Genomic DNA, 19,982 nt, shown 5'->3' on the forward strand with positions numbered 1-19,982 from the left:
TTTGGTTTTAAAATTGATAATAAAAAAGTCTATGCTTTGGTTTTAAAACTGACTAAAGAAAAAGTCCACGATTTGGTTTTAAAATTAAATAAAGAAAAGGTCTACGAATTGCTTTTCAAATTGAATAAGAAAAAGGTCCACGATTTGTTTCTGTTGATGATTTTTTAGTTATTTGTTTTAAAATTGTCCGTAAAAAGAACCACGATTTGGTTTTAAAATTGACTAAGAAGAAGCTTGACTAAGGAAAAGGCTACGATTTGGTTTTCAAATTGACTAAGGAAAAGGTCCAAGATTTGGTTTTAAAATTAACCAAGGAAAAGGTCCATGATTGGGTTTTAAAATTGACTATAAAAATGTCCACGATTTGCTTTTAAAATTGACTAAAGAAAAAGTCCACGATTTGGGTTTAAAATGAACTAAGGAAAAAGTCCACGATTTGGTTTTAAAATTGACCAAGAAAAAGGTCCAAACTTGACTAACTAGGCGTTTACACACAGACAGTATTGGCAAGACAATAGCTAAGTTACAAACCATTTTCACCAATACATTCATATTTTTCTCTACACATATTTAAAAATGTATCAATGTATTTGTGGAAAAGGTTTGTATTTTTGCTATTGTCTTGCCAATACTGGCATTTGTAAACGCAGGGTAAGGAAAAGTCCACAATTTGGTTTTAAAAATGACTAAGGAAAAGGTCCATGATTTGGTTTTAAAATTGACTAAGGGAAAGGTCCACGATTTGGTTTTAAAATTTACTAAGAAAAAAGCCTATGCTTTGGTTTTAAAATTGAGTAAGGAAAAGGTCCACTATTTGGTTTTAAAATTAACTATAAAAATTTCCACAATTTGGTTTTAAAATTGACTAAAGAAAAAGTCCACGATTTGGTTTTAAAAGTGACTAAGCAAAAGATCTCCGATTTGGTTTTAAAATTGACTAAGGATAAGGTACAAACTTGACTAAAGAAAAGTCCACAATTTGGTTTGAAAAATGACTAAGGAAAAGGCTCATGATTTGGTTTTAAAATTGTGTACGGAAAAGGTCCACGATTTGATTTTAAAAGTGACTAAAAGTCCAGGACTTGGCTTTGAAATAAGCTAAGGAAAAGGTTCACGATTTGGTTTGAAAAGTGACTAAAGGTCCAGGACTTTGTTTTGAAATAAGCTTAGGATAAGGTCCACGATTTGATTTTAAAATTAACTAAAGAAAAGGTCCACGAATTGTTTTTCAAATTGAATAAGGAAAAGGTCCACGATTTGTTTTTTTAGTTATTTGTTTTAAAATTGTCTGTAAAAAGAACCATGATTTGGTTTTAAAATTGACTAAGAAGAAGCTTGACTAAGGAAAAGATCCACGACTTGGTTTGAAAATTGACTAAGGAGAAGATCCAGTATTTGGTTTTAAAATTTACACAGGAAAAGGTGGGAGATTTGGTTTTAAAATTGATTAAGGAAAAGGTCCACGATTTGGTTTTAAAATTGACTAAGGAAAAGATCCACGATTTGGTTTGAAAATTGACTAAGGAGAAGATCCAGTATTTGGTTTTGAAATTGACACAGGAAAAGGTGGGAGATTTGGTTTTAAAATTGATTAAGGAAAAGGTCCACGATTTGGTTTTAAAATTGACTAAGGAAAAGATCCACGATTTGGTTTTAAAATTGAGTAAGGAAAAGGTCCACGACTTGGTTTGAAAATTGACTATATAAAGTAAACGAATTTGTCATCGAATCATCTTTTATATCAGATTTTATTTAATCTTAAATAAAACCTCATCAAAATGTGATGCAGGGACAAGAGGTTGTAAAGAGGTCTTCATCCTAGCGAATATATTTTAACTCACAATTTTTGCCATCTAAATCTAATTTTGTATATATTTTAAACAGCATTACTTTTTCAATAACCACCTGCACACCACATTCCCTAGGTTGTGACCATTACGGTTAGTGGTTTAATTTTCCATGTACACACATTTGACATATTTTGACACTTATGGTTTGTTGTGTACGGTGGATTTAACCTGGTAAATACATTCTTTTTTTTTTAGTTATATTCTCTTGACATGTTTTTATTTTGTGTGCGTCAGTGTGAAACAAACTGACATCGGTTTAAATATGTGCTTTTGCGGGAGATATTCGTTAATCGGATTTACTGGAAATTTGTGGTTACAACTGAACAAAAGCAAAAAAAAAAAATCTGAAATAAAATATTTTTAAAAATTAAATTTATAGAAATGGAAAAAGAACTAATGGATGATGATGTCAAGGAATTTATTGAAAGGAGGAGGTAACTTAGCCTTCCGGCTAACGATGGTATATATGCATTGATACGTGACTTTTTACAGATTATTTTGACACCTGACGTGGGTCTTTTAATAGACATAATTGTGATTCGTACATAGGGTCTTTAAATATACTAATTAGTAACTCGTATCGTGGGTCTTTTAATAAACAAATTAGTGGTTCGTATCGTGGGTCTTTTAATAAACAAATTAGTGTCTCGTATCGTGGGTCTTTTAATAGACAAAATTGCCGCTTGTAACGTAACGTGGGTTTTTTAATAGACAAATTTGTCGCTTGTAATGTAACTTGGGTCTTTTAATAGATACAACTGTAACGTAACGTGGGTCTTTTATTAGATACAACTGTCGCTTGTAACGTAACGTGGGTTTTTTAATAGACAAAATTGTCGCTTGTAATGTAACGTGGGTCTTTTAGTAATAGATAAAACTGTCGCTTGTAACGTAACGTGGGTCTTTCAATAGATAAAACTGTCGCTTGTAACGTAACGTGGGTCCTTTAATAGATAAAATGTCGCTTGTAACGTAACGGGGATCTTTTAATAGATAAAACTGTCGCTTGTAACGTAACGTTTGTCTTTTAATAGACAAAATTGTCGGTTGTAACGTAACGTGGGTCTTTTAATAGATAAAATTGTGACTCGTAACGTGAGTCTTTTAATAGAAAAAACTGTAGCTTGTAACGTCACGCGGATCTTTTAATACACAAAATTTTCGCTTGTAACGTTACGTGGGTCTTTTAATAGATAAAATTGTGACTCGTAACGTGGGTCTTTTAATAACAAAATTGTCACTTGGAACGTAACGTGGGTCCTTTAATAGACAAAATTGTCGCTTGTAACGTTACGTGGGTCCTTTAATAGACAAAATTGTCGCTTGTAACGTTACGTGGGTCTTTTAATAGACAAAACTCTCGCTTGTAACGTTACGTGGGTCCTTTAATAGACAAAAATTGTAGCTTGTAACGTTACGTGGGTCCTTTAATAGACAAAATTGTCGCTTGTAACGTTACGTGGGTCCTTAAATAGACAAAATTGTCGCTTGTAACGTTACGTGGGTCCTTTAATAGACAAAATTGTCGCTTGTAACGTTACGTGGGTCCTTTAATAGACAAAATTGACGCTTGTAACGTTACGTGGGTCCTTTAATAGACAAAATTGTCGCTTGTAACGTTACGTGGGTCCTTTAATAGACAAAATTGATGCTTGTAACGTTACGTGGGTCCTTTAATAGACAAAATTGTCGCTTGTAACGTTACGTGGGTCCTTAAATAGACAAAATTGACGCTTGTAACGTTACGTGGGTCCTTTAATAGACAAAATTGTCGCTTGTAACGTTACGTGGGTCCTTCAATAGACGAAATTGTCGCAATTTTGTCTATTAAAAGAGTCAAGTTGCTTGTAACGTATTTTAATAGACAAAATTGTGGCCCACAACGTAGCGTAGGTTTTGTAACAGACCAAATCGTGGCACTTAACCTAACGTGGGTCTTTAAGCAGACAAAATAGTGGCTCGTATCGTGGGTATTTGAATAGACAAAACTGTGGCTCATAGCGTGGTTCTTTCAATATAAAAATAGTGGCTCGTAACGTGCGTTTTCAATACACAAAGCTGTGGCTCGTAGCGTGGTTCTTTCAATATAAAAAATAGCAGCTCTTCACGTGCGTTTTCAATACACAAAACTGTGGCTCGTAACGTGGGTCTTTTAATAGACAAGATAGTGGCTCGTAACGTGGGTCTTCTAATAGACAATATAGCGGCTCGTAACGTGTGTATTATAATAGACGAAATAGTGGCTCGTAACGTGGGTCGTCTAATAGAGAAAATAGTGGCTCGTAACGTGGGTCGTCTAATAGAGAAAATAGTGGCTCGTAGCGTGGGTCGTCTAATAGAGAAAATAGTGGCTCGTAACGTGGGTCGTCTAATAGAGAAAATAGTGGTTCGTAACGTGGGTCGTCTAATAGAGAAAATATTGGCTCGTAACGTAACGTGGGTAGTCTAATAGAGAAAATATTGGCTCGTAACGTAACGTGGGTCGTCTAATAGAGAAAATATTGGCTCGTAACGTAACGTGGGTAGTCTAATAGAGAAAATATTGGCTCGTAACGTAACGAGGGTCGTCTAATAGAGAAAATATTGGCTCGTAACGTAACGTGGGTCGTCTAATAGAGAAAATATTGGATCGTAACGTAACGTGGGTATTTTAATAGACAAAATAGTGGCTAGTACAGTGGGTATTTTAATATACAAAATAGTGACTAGTATCGTGGGTATATTAATATACAAAATAGTGGCTAGTACAGTGGGTATTTTAATATACAAAATAGTGACTAGTATCGTGGGTATATTAATATACAAAATAGTGGCTAGTACAGTGGGAATTTTAATATACAAAATAGTGACTAGTATCGTGGGTATATTAATATACAAAATAGTGGCTAGTATGGTGGGTAGTGGCTAGTATTGTGGGTATTATAATAGACAAAATAGTGACTAGTATCGTGGGTATATTAATATACAAAATAGTGGCTAGTATCGTGGGTATTTAATAGACAAATTGGTGGTTCGTATCGTGGGTCTTTAATAGACAAAATAGTGGCTAGTATCGTGGGTCTTTTAATAGACAAATTAGTGGCCCGTATAGTGAGTATTTTAATAGACAAATAAGTGGCACGTATCGTGGGTCTTTTAATAGACAAATTAGTGGTTCGTATCGTGGGTCTTTTAATAGACAAATTAGTGGCCCGTATCGTGGGTCTTTTAATAGACAAATTAGTGGCCCGTATCGTGGGTCTTTTAATAGACAAATTAGTGGCCCTATCGTGGGTCTTTTAATAGACAAATTAGTGGCCCTATCGTGGGTCTTTTAATAGACAAATTAGTGGCCCGTATCGTGGGTCTTTTAATAGACAAATTAGTGGCTCGTATCGTGAGCATTTTAATAGACAAAATAGTTGCTCTTATCGTGGGTCTTTTAATAGACAAATTAGTGGCTCGTATCGTGGTTCTTTTAAAAGAAAAATTAGTGGCTCGTTTCGTCGGTCTTTTAATAGACAAATTAGTGGCTCGTATCTTGGGTCTTTTAATAGACAAATTAGTGGCTCGTATCGTGGGTCTTTAAATAGACAAATTAGTGGCTCGTATCGTGTGTCTTTAAATTGACAAATTAGTGGCTCGTAATTGACAAATTAGTGGCTCGTATCGTGGGTCGTTTAATAGACAAATTAGTGGCTCGTATCGTGTGTCTTTAAATTTACAAATTAGTGGCTCGTATCGTGGGTCTTTTAATAGACAAAAATTCATTAAAAACACAGAATTGAAAATTGAAATTATTTCTCACTTTTGAAATTGCTACTCCACAATTCTGGATCTTTATTAAGAAATCTTTATTTTGATAAGACATTTTCCTGCCTTAAAACGATTTGTGTTTCAATTTATCATTTTTTCCTTTTATATGCCCATAAATTCATTTAATTTTCTTTCTAATAAAACTTTATTTCCGTTTTACTCAGCTAATATTTCCTTTGCTTTTTTTCGTTTCTTTACAGGTTACGCAAAAGATATTTCTGGAGTTGAAAGAGGTATGTATTTTTGTATGCATGGCGTTGCCGTTCATAGTTCATAAAGTTCGGAAAACGGAACAGCAATATTTTGAATTGCTTCTTCCTTTGCTTTACTTGTTCACTTCCCATGATAGTTGCTAAACTATGAACTATAGACCATAAGAGTCCTTTAAATTTTCATAAAAAGAAATTCTGGAATAAGTCCCTCCTCGCAGACATACATATATTTTACTTTTGTATATTTAAACAAAAAATAAGGGGATCTCCTCCCGGTAAGGAATATAAAAGAAAAGTTTATTGTAGAACCAAAAAAAAAAAAATACTTCTCCACCACATATTAGGAGCAACAAATCCCAAAGGTCCTGAAGGCAAGCATGCAGTCGTGTAATATACAAATAAAAAACGCGAAGTCCATGCTTAAGCGAAAAGTGAAAAATGAAAAAAAAATCCACACAACTCTCTAAAGAGAGTTTGAAAAAATGAACGAATGAGAACATCGATATGCCTGCTAAACTAAACGGCATGTAAATCCACAATTGGCACAAAAAAGGATAAAGACCTCCACCAAAGTTTAACACACAGGAACCACACACACTAAACAAATACTCTACACACAACGCTTACATTTTTCCATTCCAGATAGTCCGCAACGGAATACAATTTCATAGAAAATTCAAGTGAATTGCATTTTACCACGATTCCAAATGCGAGTGGAACAGAAAAAAATACTACTTGTTTTCATTAAATTTTACCAAGTTGAATTTCCATCCGCAACAACGAAGCTTGAAAACAAATTGTATCCGAAAAAAAAACAACAGCAGCAAACCGAACTCTATAATGCACCCCCGCCAGTTCACAAAAGCAATTCAAAGGATTCCAAAACATTGACTATTCGGTTACTATTCGCCCATTTCACAAAATATTTCCCCAAAGACCAATCTATAATATGCTAGTCATGTAAGCTTTGCATAGAAAGGATGGTAGTGTGAAAAGTGTGGTTATATGTAAGGGGCGTAAAATTAACAGGTTGGTGCCCAATCAGGGGTTTTAGGTATAGGAAGAATTTACGCATTATGAAAGGTGAATAATAAATAAGTAAATAATAAATGTAGTTTTGCCACCACCTGTTATTTTACTTAGTATTTTTTAAATATTCCGTTAAAATTATACTCAAAAAATGTAAAATTTGATATATAGATGGCGTTACAATCGTTAGTGTTTTCCAAAAAAACATTTAGCTCGACAATTGTAAATCTTTACCAAGAAAATTTTGCTCCACAAGTGTGGATCTCTGCAACAAATGCATTAATAGTCCCCTCATGTGTTTTATTTTAAATATTTCGCTTAAACATGAATTTATTAGCTTATTAAAAGTGATCCATAGATGACGTTACAGTAGTTAGCATTCTCAAGGAATATTTTGCTCGACAATTACAGATCTTTACCAAAAGAATTCGCTCTACAAACGTGGATCTCTGTAACAAATGCATTGACAGCCCGATTCTGTTTTGTTTGTATTTGAAATATCCCCTATTTTCCCCTATTATTAAATTTGAGATATAGATGGCGTCACAGTAATAAGTAGTTATAAGGAACATTTTCCTACACAATTATTGGTCTTTACCTAGAAAATTTTGCTCTAAAATTGTGAATCCTTGTAGCAAAGACAATAACAATCTCATTCAGTATTTATTGTTGTTTTTTTTTTTAAATATCCCCATTATAATTATACTCATCAATGGTAAATAAAAGAATGTCAGGCAGGGATGGCAGTTTTATTCCTAAATAATTAATAATATAATATTTAAGATATAGATGGCGCTACAATGCTAAGTCTTTTAAAGGAGTGAGTCTTTCTGAGAGTGAGTCTATCTCTCTGGCCTAGCACAAATTTTAGTACATAGTTGCGGCGCCCAATTACGGACATGCGTTTTGTAAGGGACATTTGAACCCTTTAATGTAAGCCTTTAACAGATTATTTTGACATTCAAGCGGTGTAATTTTATAGACAGTTCTGACGCCCTATTGTGTTCAATTTTGTAGAAATTCTGGTATCGAATCGTGGCTTTCTGACACAAGACTTTCTATAGGAAATTCTTACAACAAAGATGTGGTAAGCAATGCAGTCTCCTATAAGTGGGTTTTCATAGGCCTTTTAATAGACAATCTTGGATCTTAAACGAGGACTTTTTAAGGGACAACTCTGGCTTCTAACGGTGGGCCTTTTTGTTGGAAAATCTATCTAATGTACATACTTGAGTCTTTTTATGCAGAATTCAGCCTCCTAAGGGTGAGTTTTTTATAGACAATTTTTTCTCCTAAACTTAAGTCTTTTATAGGTTGTTTTATAGCCAATTCTGCCTTTTAAATGTGGGTCTTTTGATGGTCAATTCTACCTCTTAAATTGGGTCTTTTTTGCCTACTAAATGTGGATATTTTTATCGTCCTTTTAATAGGCAAATCTCTCTTCTACACATAGGTCCTCAAATAGGCAAATCTGCCTCCCAAACGTGGGTCTTTAAATAGGTAATTCTGCCACCTAAACGTGGGTATTTAATAGGCAAACCTGTCTCCTAAACGTAGGTCTTTAAATAGGGAAATCCGCCAACTAAACGTGCGTCTTTAAATAGGGAAATCCGCCACCTAAACGATGTGCGTGAAGATAAAATCGATTTTGACTAGCAGAGACAAAAACCACATTGGTGGTGGTATAACAGTATAACAGTTGTATAGCAGATTCGTACGAAGGTAAAAACGATTTTGAAAAACGATTTTCAAGAATATATGTATGTTTTAGAATATTGCTCGGTATATAAAAAAAGATGAATGCTTGCATAGCACTAAGTATTTCATTGTGGAAATTTTGAGAAAATCGGAAATTTTTGAAAAAAAAATATTATTACACAAGAAAGTTAAACAAATCGACCGATTATGAAAGTCCTTCATATATGGGATGGACCCATTGAGGGGCCTCCTAGGCGAAATCTGTGGGGGGTAGGAATATTTGGCGTATGCAGCTATTTAGAGGATTGTGTCGGCTACTAGAAAGTGCTGATAGCTAATCATTTGATTGTAGAAAGTTAAACAAAATCGACCGATTATGAAAGTCCTTCATATATGGGATGGACCCATTGAGGGGCCTCCTAGGCGAAATCTGTGGGGGGTAGGAATATTTGGCGTATGCAGCTATTTAGAGGATTGGGTCGGCTACTAGAAAGTGCTGATAGCTAATCATTTGATTGTAGAAAGTTAAACAAAATCGACCGATTATGAAAGTCCTTCATATATGGGATGGACCCATTGAGGGGCCTCCTAGGCGAAATCTGTGGGGGGTAGGAATATTTGGCGTATGCAGCTATTTAGAGGATTGGGTCGGCTACTAGAAAGTGCTGATAGCTAATCATTTGATTGTAGAAAGTTAAACAAAATCGACCGATTATGAAAGTCCTTCATATATGGGATGGACCCATTGAGGGGCCTCCTAGGCGAAATCTGTGGGGGGTAGGAATATTTGGCGTATGCAGCTATTTAGAGGATTGGGTCGGCTACTAGAAAGTGCTGATAGCTAATCATTTGATTGTAGAAAGTTAAACAAAATCGACCGATTACGAAATGCCTTCATATATGGGATGGGCCCATTGAGGGGCCCCCTAGGCGAAATCTGTGGGGGGTAGGAATATTTGGCGTATGCAGCTATTTAGAGGATTGGGTCGGCTACTAGAAAGTGCTGATAGCTAATCATTTGATTGTAGAAAGTTAAACAAAATCGACCGATTACGAAATGCCTTCATATATGGGATGGACCCATTGAGGGGCCTCCTAGGCGAAATCTGTGGGGGTAGGAATATTTGGCGTATGCAGCTATTTAGAGGATTGGGTCGGCTACTAGAAAGTGCCGATAGCTAATCATTTGATTGTAGAAAGTTAAACAAAATCGACCGATTATGAAAGTCCTTCATATATGGGATGGACCCATTGAGGGGCCTCCTAGGCGAAATCTGTGGGGGGTAGGAATATTTGGCGTATGCAGCTATTTAGAGGATTGTGTCGGCTACTAGAAAGTGCTGATAGCTAATCATTTGATTGTAGAAAGTTAAACAAAATCGACCGATTATGAAAGTCCTTCATATATGGGATGGACCCATTGAGGGGCCTCCTAGGCGAAATCTGTGGGGGGTAGGAATATTTGGCGTATGCAGCTATTTAGAGGATTGGGTCGGCTACTAGAAAGTGCTGATAGCTAATCATTTGATTGTAGAAAGTTAAACAAAATCGACCGATTACGAAATGCCTTCATATATGGGATGGACCCATTGAGGGGCCCCCTAGGCGAAATCTGTGGGGGGTAGGAATATTTGGCGTATGCAGCTATTTAGAGGATTGTGTCGGCTACTAGAAAGTGCCGATAGCTAATCATTTGATTGTAGAAAGTTAAACAAAATCGACCGATTACGAAATGCCTTCATATATGGGATGGACCCATTGAGGGGCCCCCTAGGCGAAATCTGTGGGGGGTAGGAATATTTGGCGTATGCAGCTATTTAGAGGATTGTGTCGGCTACTAGAAAGTGCTGATAGCTAATCATTTGATTGTAGAAAGTTAAACAAAATCGACCGATTATGAAAGTCCTTCATATATGGGATGGACCCATTGAGGGGCCTCCTAGGCGAAATCTGTGGGGGTAGGAATATTTGGCGTATGCAGCTATTTAGAGGATTGTGTCGGCTACTAGAAAGTGCTGATAGCTAATCATTTGATTGTAGAAAGTTAAACAAAATCGACCGATTATGAAAGTCCTTCATATATGGGATGGACCCATTGAGGGACCTCCTAGGCGAAATCTGTGGGTGGTAGGAATATTTGGCGTATGCAGCTATTTAGAGGATTGGGTCGGCTACTAGAAAGTGCTGATAGCTAATCATTTGATTGTAGAAAGTTAAACAAAATCGACCGATTATGAAAGTCCTTCATATATGGGATGGACCCATTGAGGGGCCTCCTAGGCGAAATCTGTGGGGGGTAGGAATATTTGGCGTATGCAGCTATTTAGAGGATTGGGTCGGCTACTAGAAAGTGCTGATAGCTAATCATTTGATTGTAGAAAGTTAAACAAAATCGACCGATTATGAAAGTCCTTCATATATGGGATGGACCCATTGAGGGGCCTCCTAGGCGAAATCTGTGGGGGGTAGGAATATTTGGCGTATGCAGCTATTTAGAGGATTGGGTCGGCTACTAGAAAGTGCTGATAGCTAATCATTTGATTGTAGAAAGTTAAACAAAATCGACCGATTATGAAAGTCCTTCATATATGGGATGGACCCATTGAGGGGCCTCCTAGGCGAAATCTGTGGGGGGTAGGAATATTTGGCGTATGCAGCTATTTAGAGGATTGGGCCGGCTACTAGAAAGTGCTGATAGCTAATCATTTGATTGTAGAAAGTTAAACAAAATCGACCGATTATGAAAGTCCTTCATATATGGGATGGACCCATTGAGGGGCCTCCTAGGCGAAATCTGTGGGGGGTAGGAATATTTGGCGTATGCAGCTATTTAGAGGATTGGGTCGGCTACTAGAAAGTGCTGATAGCTAATCATTTGATTGTAGAAAGTTAAACAAAATCGACCGATTATGAAAGTCCTTCATATATGGGATGGACCCATTGAGGGGCCTCCTAGGCGAAATCTGTGGGGGGTAGGAATATTTGGCGTATGCAGCTATTTAGAGGATTGGGTCGGCTACTAGAAAGTGCTGATAGCTAATCATTTGATTGTAGAAAGTTAAACAAAATCGACCGATTATGAAAGTCCTTCATATATGGGATGGACCCATTGAGGGGCCTCCTAGGCGAAATCTGTGGGGGGTAGGAATATTTGGCGTATGCAGCTATTTAGAGGATTGGGTCGGCTACTAGAAAGTGCTGATAGCTAATCATTTGATTGTAGAAAGTTAAACAAAATCGACCGATTACGAAATGCCTTCATATATGGGATGGACCCATTGAGGGGCCCCCTAGGCGAAATCTGTGGGGGGTAGGAATATTTGGCGTATGCAGCTATTTAGAGGATTGGGTCGGCTACTAGAAAGTGCTGATAGCTAATCATTTGATTGTAGAAAGTTAAACAAAATCGACCGATTACGAAATGCCTTCATATATGGGATGGACCCATTGAGGGGCCTCCTAGGCGAAATCTGTGGGGGTAGGAATATTTGGCGTATGCAGCTATTTAGAGGATTGTGTCGGCTACTAGAAAGTGCTGATAGCTAATCATTTGATTGTAGAAAGTTAAACAAAATCGACCGATTATGAAAGTCCTTCATATATGGGATGGACCCATTGAGGGGCCTCCTAGGCGAAATCTGTGGGGGGTAGGAATATTTGGCGTATGCAGCTATTTAGAGGATTGGGTCGGCTACTAGAAAGTGCCGATAGCTAATCATTTGATTGTAGAAAGTTAAACAAAATCGACCGATTATGAAAGTCCTTCATATATGGGATGGACCCATTGAGGGGCCTCCTAGGCGAAATCTGTGGGGGGTAGGAATATTTGGAAATAGGAAATATTCCTACCCCCCACAGATTTCGCCTAGGAGGCCCCTCAATGGGTCCATCCCATATATGAAGGCATTTCGTAATCGGTCGATTTTGTTTAACTTTCTACAATCAAATGATTAGCTATCGGCACTTTCTAGTAGCCGACCCAATCCTCTAAATAGCTGCATACGCCAAATATTCCTACCCCCCACAGATTTCGCCTAGGAGGCCCCTCAATGGGTCCATCCCATATATGAAGGACTTTCATAATCGGTCGATTTTGTTTAATTTTCTACAATCAAATGATTAGCTATCACCACTTTCTAGTAGCCGACCCAATCCTCTAAATAGCTGCATACGCCAAATATTCCTACCCCCCACAGATTTCGCCTAGGAGGCCCCCCAATGGGTCCATCCCATATATGAAGGACTTTCATAATCGGTCGATTTTGTTTAACTTTCTACAATCAAATGATTAGCTATCAGCACTTTCTAGTAGCCGACCCAATCCTCTAAATAGCTGCATACGCCAAATATTCCTACCCCCCACAGATTTCGCCTAGGGGGACCCTCAATGGGTCCATCCCATATATGAAGGCATTTCGTAATCTGTCGATTTTGTTTAACTTTCTATAATCAAATGATTAGCTATCGGCACTTTCTAGTAGCCGACACAATCCTCTAAATAGCTGCATACGCCAAATATTCCTACCCCCCACAGATTTCGCCTAGGGGGCCCCTCAATGGGCCCATCCCATATATGAAGGCATTTCGTAATCGGTCGATTTTGTTTAACTTTCTACAATCAAATGATTAGCTATCGGCACTTTCTAGTAGCCGACCCAATCCTCTAAATAGCTGCATACGCCAAATATTCCTACCCCCCACAGATTTCGCCTAGGGGGCCCCTCAATGGGTCCATCCCATATATGAAGGCATTTCGTAATCGGTCGATTTTGTTTAACTTTCTACAATCAAATGATTAGCTATCAGCACTTTCTAGTAGCCGACCCAATCCTCTAAATAGCTGCATACGCCAAATATTCCTACCCCCCACAGATTTCGCCTAGGAGGCCCCTCAATGGGTCCATCCCATATATGAAGCACTTTCATAATCGGTCGATTTTGTTTAACTTTCTACAATCAAATGATTAGCTATCAGCACTTTCTAGTAGCCGACACAATCCTCTAAATAGCTGCATACGCCAAATATTCCTACCCCCCACAGATTTCGCCTAGGAGGCCCCTCAATGGGTCCATCCCATATATGAAGGACTTTCATAATCGGTCGATTTTGTTTAACTTTCTACAATCAAATGATTAGCTATCGGCACTTTCTAGTAGCCGACCCAATCCTCTAAATAGCTGCATACGCCAAATATTCCTACCCCCCACAGATTTCGCCTAGGAGGCCCCTCAATGGGTCCATCCCATATATGAAGGCATTTCGTAATCGGTCGATTTTGTTTAACTTTCTACAATCAAATGATTAGCTATCAGCACTTTCTAGTAGCCGACCCAATCCTCTAAATAGCTGCATACGCCAAATATTCCTACCCCCCACAGATTTCGCCTAGGGGGGCCCTCAATGGGCCCATCCCATATATGAAGGCATTTCGTAATCGGTCGATTTTGTTTAACTTTCTACAATCAAATGATTAGCTATCAGCACTTTCTAGTAGCCGACCCAATCCTCTAAATAGCTGCATACGCCAAATATTCCTACCCCCCACAGATTTCGCCTAGGAGGCCCCTCAATGGGTCCATCCCATATATGAAGGACTTTCATAATCGGTCGATTTTGTTTAACTTTCTACAATCAAATGATTAGCTATCAGCACTTTCTAGTAGCCGACCCAATCCTCTAAATAGCTGCATACGCCAAATATTCCTACCCCCCACAGATTTCGCCTAGGAGGCCCCTCAATGGGTCCATCCCATATATGAAGGACTTTCATAATCGGTCGATTTTGTTTAACTTTCTACAATCAAATGATTAGCTATCAGCACTTTCTAGTAGCCGACCCAATCCTCTAAATAGCTGCATACGCCAAATATTCCTACCCCCCACAGATTTCGCCTAGGAGGCCCCTCAATGGGTCCATCCCATATATGAAGGACTTTCATAATCGGTCGATTTTGTTTAACTTTCTACAATCAAATGATTAGCTATCAGCACTTTCTAGTAGCCGACCCAATCCTCTAAATAGCTGCATACGCCAAATATTCCTACCCCCCACAGATTTCGCCTAGGAGGCCCCTCAATGGGTCCATCCCATATATGAAGGACTTTCATAATCGGTCGATTTTGTTTAACTTTCTACAATCAAATGATTAGCTATCAGCACTTTCTAGTAGCCGACCCAATCCTCTAAATAGCTGCATACGCCAAATATTCCTACCCCCCACAGATTTCGCCTAGGAGGCCCCTCAATGGGTCCATCCCATATATGAAGGACTTTCATAATCGGTCGATTTTGTTTAACTTTCTACAATCAAATGATTAGCTATCAGCACTTTCTAGTAGCCGACACAATCCTCTAAATAGCTGCATACGCCAAATATTCCTACCCCCCACAGATTTCGCCTAGGAGGCCCCTCAATGGGTCCATCCCATATATGAAGGACTTTCATAATCGGTCGATTTTGTTTAACTTTCTACAATCAAATGATTAGCTATCAGCACTTTCTAGTAGCCGACACAATCCTCTAAATAGCTGCATACGCCAAATATTCCTACCCCCCACAGATTTCGCCTAGGGGGCCCCTCAATGGGTCCATCCCATATATGAAGGCATTTCGTAATCGGTCGATTTTGTTTAACTTTCTACAATCAAATGATTAGCTATCGGCACTTTCTAGTAGCCGACACAATCCTCTAAATAGCTGCATACGCCAAATATTCCTACCCCCCACAGATTTCGCCTAGGGGGCCCCTCAATGGGTCCATCCCATATATGAAGGCATTTCGTAATCGGTCGATTTTGTTTAACTTTCTACAATCAAATGATTAGCTATCGGCACTTTCTAGTAGCCGACCCAATCCTCTAAATAGCTGCATACGCCAAATATTCCTACCCCCCACAGATTTCGCCTAGGGGGCCCCTCAATGGGTCCATCCCATATATGAAGGCATTTCGTAATCGGTCGATTTTGTTTAACTTTCTACAATCAAATGATTAGCTATCAGCACTTTCTAGTAGCCGACCCAATCCTCTAAATAGCTGCATACGCCAAATATTCCTACCCCCCACAGATTTCGCCTAGGAGGCCCCTCAATGGGTCCATCCCATATATGAAGGCATTTCGTAATCGGTCGATTTTGTTTAACTTTCTACAATCAAATGATTAGCTATCAGCACTTTCTAGTAGCCGACCCAATCCTCTAAATAGCTGCATACGCCAAATATTCCTACCCCCCACAGATTTCGCCTAGGGGGCCCCTCAATGGGCCCATCCCATATATGAAGGCATTTCGTAATCGGTCGATTTTGTTTAACTTTCTACAATCAAATGATTAGCTATCAGCACTTTCTAGTAGCCGACCCAATCCTCTAAATAGCTGCATACGCCAAATATTCCTACCCCCCACAGATTTCGCCTAGGAGGCCCCTCAATGGGTCCATCCCATATATGAAGGACTTTCATAATCGGTCGATTTTGTTTAACTTTCTACAATCAAATGATTAGCTATCAGCACTTTCTAGTAGCCGACACAATCCTCTAAATAGCTGCATACGCCAAATATTCCTACCCCCCACAGATTTCGCCTAGGAGGCCCCTCAATGGGCCCATCCCATATATGAAGGACTTTCATAATCGGTCGATTTTGTTTAACTTTCTACAATCAAATGATTAGCTATCAGCACTTTCTAGTAGCCGACACAATCCTCTAAATAGCTGCATACGCCAAATATTCCTACCCCCCACAGATTTCGCCTAGGGGGCCCCTCAATGGGTCCATCCCATATATGAAGGCATTTCGTAATCGGTCGATTTTGTTTAACTTTCTACAATCAAATGATTAGCTATCGGCACTTTCTAGTAGCCGACACAATCCTCTAAATAGCTGCATACGCCAAATATTCCTACCCCCCACAGATTTCGCCTAGGGGGCCCCTCAATGGGTCCATCCCATATATGAAGGCATTTCGTAATCGGTCGATTTTGTTTAACTTTCTACAATCAAATGATTAGCTATCGGCACTTTCTAGTAGCCGACCCAATCCTCTAAATAGCTGCATACGCCAAATATTCCTACCCCCCACAGATTTCGCCTAGGGGGCCCCTCAATGGGTCCATCCCATGTATGAAGGCATTTCGTAATCGGTCGATTTTGTTTAACTTTCTACAATCAAATGATTAGCTATCAGCACTTTCTAGTAGCCGACCCAATCCTCTAAATAGCTGCATACGCCAAATATTCCTACCCCCCACAGATTTCGCCTAGGAGGCCCCTCAATGGGTCCATCCCATATATGAAGGCATTTCGTAATCGGTCGATTTTGTTTAACTTTCTACAATCAAATGATTAGCTATCAGCACTTTCTAGTAGCCGACCCAATCCTCTAAATAGCTGCATACGCCAAATATTCCTACCCCCCACAGATTTCGCCTAGGGGGCCCCTCAATGGGCCCATCCCATATATGAAGGCATTTCGTAATCGGTCGATTTTGTTTAACTTTCTACAATCAAATGATTAGCTATCAGCACTTTCTAGTAGCCGACCCAATCCTCTAAATAGCTGCATACGCCAAATATTCCTACCCCCCACAGATTTCGCCTAGGAGGCCCCTCAATGGGTCCATCCCATATATGAAGGACTTTCATAATCGGTCGATTTTGTTTAACTTTCTACAATCAAATGATTAGCTATCAGCACTTTCTAGTAGCCGACCCAATCCTCTAAATAGCTGCATACGCCAAATATTCCTACCCCCCACAGATTTCGCCTAGGAGGCCCCTCAATGGGTCCATCCCATATATGAAGGACTTTCATAATCGGTCGATTTTGTTTAACTTTCTACAATCAAATGATTAGCTATCAGCACTTTCTAGTAGCCGACCCAATCCTCTAAATAGCTGCATACGCCAAATATTCCTACCACCCACAGATTTCGCCTAGGAGGCCCCTCAATGGGTCCATCCCATATATGAAGGACTTTCATAATCGGTCGATTTTGTTTAACTTTCTACAATCAAATGATTAGCTATCAGCACTTTCTAGTAGCCGACACAATCCTCTAAATAGCTGCATACGCCAAATATTCCTACCCCCCACAGATTTCGCCTAGGAGGCCCCTCAATGGGTCCATCCCATATATGAAGGACTTTCATAATCGGTCGATTTTGTTTAACTTTCTACAATCAAATGATTAGCTATCAGCACTTTCTAGTAGCCGACACAATCCTCTAAATAGCTGCATACGCCAAATATTCCTACCCCCCACAGATTTCGCCTAGGGGGCCCCTCAATGGGTCCATCCCATATATGAAGGACTTTCATAATCGGTCGATTTTGTTTAACTTTCTACAATCAAATGATTAGCTATCAGCACTTTCTAGTAGCCGACCCAATCCTCTAAATAGCTGCATACGCCAAATATTCCTACCCCCCACAGATTTCGCCTAGGAGGCCCCTCAATGGGTCCATCCCATATATGAAGGACTTTCATAATCGGTCGATTTTGTTTAACTTTCTACAATCAAATGATTAGCTATCAGCACTTTCTAGTAGCCGACACAATCCTCTAAATAGCTGCATACGCCAAATATTCCTACCCCCCACAGATTTCGCCTAGGAGGCCCCTCAATGGGTCCATCCCATATATGAAGGCATTTCGTAATCGGTCGATTTTGTTTAACTTTCTACAATTAAATGATTAGCTATCAGCACTTTCTAGTAGCCGACCCAATCCTCTAAATAGCTGCATACGCCAAATATTCCTACCCCCCACAGATTTCGCCTAGGAGGCCCCTCAATGGGTCCATCCCATATATGAAGGCATTTCGTAATCGGTCGATTTTGTTTAACTTTCTACAATCAAATGATTAGCTATCAGCACTTTCTAGTAGCCGACCCAATCCTCTAAATAGCTGCATACGCCAAATATTCCTACCCCCCACAGATTTCGCCTAGGAGGCCCCTCAATGGGTCCATCCCATATATGAAGGACTTTCATAATCGGTCGATTTTGTTTAACTTTCTACAATCAAATGATTAGCTATCAGCACTTTCTAGTAGCCGACACAATCCTCTAAATAGCTGCATACGCCAAATATTCCTACCCCCCACAGATTTCGCCTAGGAGGCCCCTCAATGGGTCCATCCCATATATGAAGGCATTTCGTAATCGGTCGATTTTGTTTAACTTTCTACAATCAAATGATTAGCTATCAGCACTTTCTAGTAGCCGACCCAATCCTCTAAATAGCTGCATACGCCAAATATTCCTACCCCCCACAGATTTCGCCTAGGGGGCCCCTCAATGGGTCCATCCCATATATGAAGGCATTTCGTAATCGGTCGATTTTGTTTAACTTTCTACAATCAAATGATTAGCTATCAGCACTTTCTAGTAGCCGACCCAATCCTCTAAATAGCTGCATACGCCAAATATTCCTACCCCCCACAGATTTCGCCTAGGAGGCCCCTCAATGGGTCCATCCCATATATGAAGGACTTTCATAATCGGTCGATTTTGTTTAACTTTCTACAATCAAATGATTAGCTATCAGCACTTTCTAGTAGCCGACCCAATCCTCTAAATAGCTGCATACGCCAAATATTCCTACCCCCCACAGATTTCGCCTAGGAGGCCCCTCAATGGGTCCATCCCATATATGAAGGACTTTCATAATCGGTCGATTTTGTTTAACTTTCTACAATCAAATGATTAGCTATCAGCACTTTCTAGTAGCCGACCCAATCCTCTAAATAGCTGCATACGCCAAATATTCCTACCCCCCACAGATTTCGCCTAGGAGGCCCCTCAATGGGTCCATCCCATATATGAAGGACTTTCATAATCGGTCGATTTGTTTAACTTTCTTGTGTAATAATATTTTTTTTTCAAAAATTTCCGATTTTCTCAAAATTTCCACAATGAAATACTTAGTGCTATGCAAGCATTCATCTTTTTTTATATACCGAGCAATATTCTAAAACATACATATATTCTTGAAAATCGTTTTTCAAAATCGTTTTTACCTTCGTACGAATCTGCTATACAACTGTTATACTGTTATACCACCACCAATGTGGTTTTTGTCTCTGCTAGTCAAAATCGATTTTATCTTCACGCACATACCTAAACGTGGGTCTTTAAATAGGGAAATCTGTCTACTAAACGAGGGTCTTCAAATAGGCAAATCTCTCTCCTATACGTGGGTCTTTAAATAGGCAAATCTCTCTCCTAAACTTGGGTCTTTAAATAGGCAAATCTCTCTCCTAAACGTGGTCTTTAAGTAGGGAAATCCGCCACCTAAACGTGGGTCTTTGAATAGGGAAATCCGCCAACTAAACGTGGGTCTTTGAATAGGGAAATCCGCCACCTAAACGTGGGTCTTTAAATAGGGAAATCT

At 39.1% G+C, this 19,982-nt stretch overlaps 1 protein-coding gene across 6 annotated transcripts in view; it reads left to right on the forward strand.

Moving 5' to 3' along the window:
- kuz (zinc-dependent metalloprotease kuz) overlaps nucleotides 1-19,982 on the forward strand; it is a 451,131-nt gene that overhangs the window by 77,520 nt on the left and 353,629 nt on the right. For all 6 annotated transcript variants that reach the window (XM_073967576.1, XM_073967580.1, XM_073967582.1 and 3 more), the window contains exon 3: nucleotides 5,846-5,878. In XM_073967576.1, the coding sequence (XP_073823677.1) occupies nucleotides 5,846-5,878 (33 nt within the window). The remainder of the gene's footprint in view (nucleotides 1-5,845; nucleotides 5,879-19,982) is intronic.

Source organism: Musca autumnalis, unplaced genomic scaffold, assembly GCF_047663935.1.
Source record: "Musca autumnalis isolate F117 unplaced genomic scaffold, ASM4766393v1 scaffold_2, whole genome shotgun sequence".
NCBI classification, from domain to species: domain Eukaryota; kingdom Metazoa; phylum Arthropoda; class Insecta; order Diptera; family Muscidae; genus Musca; species Musca autumnalis.